The sequence below is a fragment of the Brassica oleracea genome, chromosome C3 (genome assembly GCF_000695525.1).
Source record: "Brassica oleracea var. oleracea cultivar TO1000 chromosome C3, BOL, whole genome shotgun sequence".
Lineage (NCBI taxonomy): Eukaryota > Viridiplantae > Streptophyta > Magnoliopsida > Brassicales > Brassicaceae > Brassica > Brassica oleracea.
This window is the reverse complement of record NC_027750.1, coordinates 33,948,783-33,955,106: the sequence shown is the minus strand read 5'-3', so window position 1 is coordinate 33,955,106 and position 6,324 is coordinate 33,948,783. Positions and strand designations below refer to the sequence as shown.

At 35.9% G+C, this 6,324-nt stretch overlaps 1 protein-coding gene and 1 non-coding gene across 6 annotated transcripts; both read right to left on the bottom strand.

Annotated features, from left to right (window-relative positions):
- Positions 1–807: 807 nt before the first annotated feature.
- Positions 808–5,304, bottom strand: LOC106332599 (transcription factor GTE9-like). Of its 5 annotated transcripts, XR_001268121.1 has the most exons (5): positions 5,159–5,304; positions 4,375–4,440; positions 3,902–4,204; positions 1,260–1,431; positions 808–1,155 (listed from the first exon to the last, which is right to left on the bottom strand). XR_001268121.1 is itself a non-coding variant. In XM_013771079.1 (3 exons), the coding sequence occupies exons 1-2, from the start codon at positions 2,508–2,510 to the stop codon at positions 1,354–1,356; spliced, it is 411 nt and encodes a 136-aa protein (XP_013626533.1). In that variant the 5' UTR covers positions 2,511–2,713; the 3' UTR covers positions 808–1,155; positions 1,260–1,353. The 5 variants fall into 5 exon arrangements, 2 of the variants coding, with proteins under 2 accessions (XP_013626533.1, XP_013626532.1); XR_001268120.1 differs by having other exon boundaries at positions 4,375–5,304; XR_001268122.1 differs by having other exon boundaries at positions 3,902–3,983; positions 4,375–5,304.
- Positions 4,098–4,171, bottom strand: TRNAI-AAU. Its single transcript has one exon. It is a non-coding gene; the product is annotated as a tRNA-Ile (tRNA).
- Positions 5,305–6,324: the final 1,020 nt, after the last annotated feature.

The window sequence follows — 6,324 nt, the reverse complement described above, 5'->3', positions numbered from 1 at the left end:
ATAAATAATAGACAAGTAGCAAATGTTTCTCATAGTTTTTGACAAAGTCTCTTCGTAAAGAGATGTTCTCTTGACTCTTTCATCCGTTCTTTGCTTTTTTATTTCCTTTTTGTATTGTTTTAGTTTATAAGAAACTCATTGAGAATTCTTATGTTCTAAAACGCGGCCGCCGTGACCGGATTTGCGGCGTTTAAACGCTGGGCGGTTCTCAGACGCGTCGATTTGGTCCAAATCGGAGAATTAGGCATTTTTGTTTATAAACTTCGGTTTTGGTCATTCTAAAGCTCCAGATCGTTTTATATATGACTAATCTGTATGGTCAAAGAGTAAATCGGGGTTGAAACGCAAAATAAAAGTGAAGATAATGTATTAGAAATCTTGGCGGACGCACAAAACATTTGCAGAAACCCTAAGAATGAGGAAGATGAATGCTTATTACGAAAACACCCTTCCTATAGTGAAGGGTAAACAAAAATAAACCTGAAGAAATTCGAACTCAAGACCTGTTGGCATTAAATCAAGGGAACTGCCACCAGACCACACCACAGTCTTTGAAATCTATTGCATAACTATAAATATATATATATGCATAACTATAAATATATATATTAAATTGTATTAAAAACTAGATCCCGCGTATTCTCCGATTACTCTCCGATTTTCTGGTAAATCGCTAGGTGTAGACTAATCGCTCGACTAGCGCCTACCGCGATTCCGAACAGGGGAGAATTCCATCAATGCGGATGGCTTGACACTAGTCGTATCAATCATAGTACATCACAATGACTGTATTGTTGTCTTTACAATCACCTCTTCTTATCAAACAATAAACCACATGACATTAAAAACAAAAGTGTGATTTACAAGAGAATTTCTCGGAAAATAAGAAAATGTTAAACCATCAATATTCTGAGCAATTATGTAACTTATGGAACTAGCCTCCGCCTTGGCAGCCACCGCCAATTGATGCTTCAATAATCATTACACAAGTATCATCAATACAACCCTTAAGGAAGCGACCTTTTCTCAGGATCCAAGGGAATGTACTCTGATGTCGATTACGCTGAGAGAAATTAGTTATTCTGCTATTTGAAAACAAGACTAGCCTTTGCACAATGAAGCTTCCATTCCATGGGCCACAACCTGCGACTATCACTGAAAGAAACAACCATACTACCAGAGGTTACCATATGAATCTTCTTAAACTGTAAGAAATTCATCCTCTCACAAAACAGAAGTATATACAATTATGTTGATACCTCTGCTGTTTGTAGGTCGATGGAAAGCCTAGCCTTGGATCTCTACTTTTACAAGAATAATCAGCTATAAGAAAACATTAAGCGTAATGCCTTGTTACAGTGGTTGGAAACAGAGCCTTGTTTCTGTGCGTTTGTTTTCTGTGAAGAGAATGAAGCTTTGGTCACTTCCATCCTAAATCAGAAAGAGAATCAATTGAGTGGTCAAAAAAGATTTAGGGAGATGACTTTGACTAATTTGCCTAAAGAAAATCTGAAATACTTAGCACAGACAAAGCAACGTCTCAGCTGAAGAAGTAGGATCTTTGAATGGATTTAAAGAGTTTGAAAGCAATCAAGAAGACGAAAAGAGAATTAAAACTTGTTGGATCTGTATTCAGAACAGGGGATTGAAAAGATTGAAACCCAATCAGCAGTGGTAATCGAAACCAAAACTCAGATTATTTTTATAAAGAAACAAAGAGCAATTAGCTATCAAGCAATTCCTCAAGAAGATCATCATCATCATCAGTTTGAAGGCAGTGACAAAAAAAAAAAGACAAGACAAGTAAAACTCAAGACTTTTTAGAGAACACAAAGACCAATTAATCATCAAACAATTCTACACGATCTTCCACTTAAAAAGTGTAGACATGTTTCCTAAATCATACACAGAGAAATAAAAAAAAGATACTACTCTAAACGCTTCACGTTCCTCAGGATCATCACGCAGATCATCCATCATCATCACTGGTTAAAACTGTTAATATGCAAACTTTACTATGATTCAACTGTGAGGAAACTACTAGTACTCTAAAAGATTTCACCTTCCTCAAGATCATAAAGAAGATCATCATCAATATGATCAGTTTTTAAAACCAACCCAAACTTTTTAAGTAAAGATCGATCTCTTGCCTTACGGGAGCCGCCAATGAGTTTTACCAGTTCTTTTTCGGTTTTTTTGGCAGACAACGGATCTTGTTCGAACTTGCAGTTTGATCTTGCTTCTTCTTCTTCTTCCATCTTCATTATCGCAAGCCTTTCCTCTTGTCTGACTTTCATCCTTGCCTCGATCATGGCTTTTTCTTCAAGCTGCCTTCTCTGTAGAAGTTCCTTCTCTCTTCTGATCGTCATCATAGCCTCAGACTTGTTACTACTCGACTTGACAATTATATCTGCAAACCTAATCTTTATCGCTGCCGCACGATCAGAATTTGAGGAGGAGGAAGAGGACAAGAACAACGGATCACGACCCAGACTTGTTGCTGTCGTCATTGCTAAAACCCTAGTTTTTGGATTTGAAACAGAGAGTGGGAAAGAACGTGATCGACACAGCAGATTTGTTGTTTGTCTTGCGAGAGCGAAGAGTGTCTGTGAAGAAAATCTATTTCTGTAGGGAGAGACCCAGTGTGTTTATAAAGGAGAGGTGATGTTGTTAAGCGGGACCCGCTCTATTTCCTTTTTCCTTTTTCCTTTTTCTTAAATTTCGATTATTGTTTTGCAATGGGTATATTTCCTTGGGCTTATTTGTGATATAACCAAAAAAAAAAAAAGTAAAATTAGTTTTGCAGAAAGAAGGTAGAGATAGAAAGATAGGAAGAGAGAAGAGGTAAGAGGGTGTGATTTTGGTTATATAATCAATTATGAGTTTTTGTTTGGTTATATGAATATCACTTAATTTCCCTATTTCGTTTTTTTTTTGTTTAGACAAAAGTCCAGCCGTTAATAACTAGAGGAAAAGACAAAAATAGCACTAAATCAAGTTTTTGTTCCCAAACTAGCACTCAAGATCAAAAGTCACAAAAATAGCACTTAATGTTTTATCAAAAGTCACAAACTTAGGATTTAGAGTTAAAGGGTGGGGTTTAGGATTTAGGGTTTAGGGTTTAGGGTTTAGAGTTTAGGGTTTAGGGTTTAGAGTTGAGAAATGAGGTTTTGGGGATAAGATTTCAAATTTTGAAAAATAAAAAAATTAAAATTTTCGTGATATAAACTTAGAAATGTGCTATTTTGGAGATTTGCCCTAATAACTAGGTATTTCTTTTTTCCTTTCTTCTAATATTCAGTGTTAATTAGTTATTTATTTATTTTTCATTTCTCAAGACCCTGATCATAAACGTATTAGAAAAAAGGAAACAACCCATATAGAGTTTTTTTTTTCCTTTCTTCTAATAAATATATTGGTTGTTTCCTTTTTTCTACAAATCTATTAAAATCTAACCGTTACTAATTACTCCTTTTTTCTATTTTTCTAATAATCGACGGTTGTTCGTTTTTTTTTCTTGAAATCAATCAAATAAAAGACTATAAATCATATGCTATTATCTCATGGTAAGTGTACTGTTCTTCAGATTATAAGACCAAGAGTGGGAACAAAGAACCGAATCATTTTTTTCTTGGGGGTGGGGGGTGACAGAATTTAAGTTACAGTATGTTCTTGGTCATCTTTTGGAAACCCTATGTTATGATCTTTCCATGACTCGAAGTGTCCTCAACAAACGGGTTTGTTTTAAAGAACTAACAAGTGATGATGACATATAAGACACAACAAGAGAAGCCTTCTTAATAATCATTTTAAAGTTGATGAGACGTGAGGTATAGAAAGATGCGATCAAATCAAACGTTTGGCCTGAAACCACAATGGTATAGAAATCATCAGCGCTTACATTCTTTATGTTGATACCTCTGATCTTTGTAGGTCGATGGAGAGCCTAGCTTTGGATCTTCTACTTGACTAAGATCAACCAGCTATAAGAAAACATGAAGCGTAACTGTGAAGAAAATGAAGCTTGGCTCCTTCAAAGCCTGACTAATCCTCCTAAATAACAAATAATGAGTGAAAAAAAGGAAACAAAAATAGAGTGGCCTATACAGGTTTCGAAACTGTGACCTTCGCGTTATTAGCACGACGCTCTAACCAACTGAGCTAATAGGCCATTTGTTCAGTACTTCGCCTTAATATTAAATACCTACATTTGGAGTAAATGTGTAACCTTGAGTATGGTATTATTATGCAGAAATGGGATATTAACAATACAAGTTGTATGCTTTCAAATTTCAGTAATGTTGAAGATTCTCTTACCAAAATGATTCATGAAGGGAGTAAAACAAACCAGTTTGAAAGAAAATTATGTGTTACCTGAGCACTGGTAAAAGGTACAGCAACAGAATGGTCAATGAAGAGGTGTTTGTCGATCCCTCGGATCTGCCACATTTGATGAACACAGAGCATGCATAAGAAGTTAGACGGAAGATCAAGGTGGATTCTAAGTAAGAAACAGAGTCGGTTTACACCAATGTTTACAGAAAATGTTGAACTCAGCCTTTCCTCATAATTGCTATATTTAGACACTGAGTGGCTGCTTACATGCAGATGGTTAAGTATCACGAGAAAATATGTGGGATACAAGAAGCCATTTGACCTCACAAAATACATTGAAACAGAAAGAAGAAAGATCAATCAAAGAGATCCAAAGGATGAAAGGACCAAATCAAAACAAAACCATGGAATGTAAGGCAATGTCCACTGGTGTCAGTGTAATATCCATAGAAGCTTAAGCAAACAAGCAATGACTTGAGCAGTCAAATCAAGTTGATGTTATCTAGTAAATCAATTACAACCTTCAAGAAAGAATGACATGACAATAAAACTCAAAACTTTATAGAGGATCAAAGACCAATTAACCATCAAACAATTCTACACGATCTTCTAATCAAACAACTGTGAGGAAACTACTACTACTCTTAAAAGATTTCACCTTCCTCAAGATCATAAAGACGATCATCATCAATATGATCAGTTTTTAAAACCAACCCAAACTTTTTAAGCAAAGATCGATCTCTTGCCTTACGGGAACCGCCAATGAGAATTAACAGTTCGTTTTCGACTTTTTCGGCAGACAAGGGATCTTGTTCGAACTTACAGTTTGATCTTGCTTCTTCTTCTTCCATCTTAACTAACGCAAGCCTTTCCTCTTGTCTGACTTTCATCCTTGCCTCGATCCTGGCTTTTTCTTGAAGCTGAAGAAGTAGCTTCTCTCTTCTGATATTCATCATAGCCTCAGACCAGGGACGTGCCTGACATCAAACGGGCCCCAAGCACAAAATAATTATATGGCTATTTTAGTGAAATTTAAAAATTTATTCTAGGGAAGGAATCAAACTTTTTAGCCTACAAAATGCTCTTGTAACCAACTAAACTAGGGAAGGATTAAATAATTAGCCCTTTAAATACTTAATTTATCTAAGGCCCAGAGCACATGCTTTACTTGCTTTCATTCAGGCACGGCCCTGCCTCGGACTTGTTACTACTTGACTTAACAATTATATCTGCGAACCTAATCTTTATTGCTGCCGCACGATCAGAATTTGAGGAGGAAGAAGACATGAACAACGGATCACGACCCAGACTTGTTGCTGTCCACATTGCTAAACCCTAGTTTTTTGGATTTGAAAGAGGGAGAGAACGAAATCGAACAGTAATGTAAAGAAGAAGAAAAAACTTAAGTCTCGGATTTGTTTTCGCTTGCGAGAGAGAAAAGAGTGTTTGTCAAATCTTTTTCGTTAGGGGACTGATGAGTGGGAATTTATAGAGACACTGATGTAGGACCCCATCTACTTCTTTTTTTTTTCTGTTTTGCCAACCGCTATAGTTCCTTTTTTCGTTTTTTTTTTCTAACAGCAACTTTATTATTAAAATCAAACTTGTACATAATCTTCATGTAGAAGATTTGTTATCAAAGTAGGAACATAATAATAGAAACAAAAGCTAGGCATAGAGGGGTTTCTTATTCTAGCTAACGCTTCAGCCACTTTATTTGCTTCACAGTGTATCCATGTGAAAGAGACGGATGAATACATCAACTTTATTATTAAAATCAAACTTGTACATAATCTTCATGTAGAAGATTTGTTATCAAAATAAGAACATAATAATAGAAGCAAAAGCTAGGCATAGAGGGGTTTCTTATTCTGGCTAACGCATCAGCCACTTTATTTGCTTCACGGTGTATCCATGTGAAAGAGACGTCATGAATCTTCTCAGCCCACCACCATATCTCTCTTTTCCAATTGTAACAAGCAAAGTGTA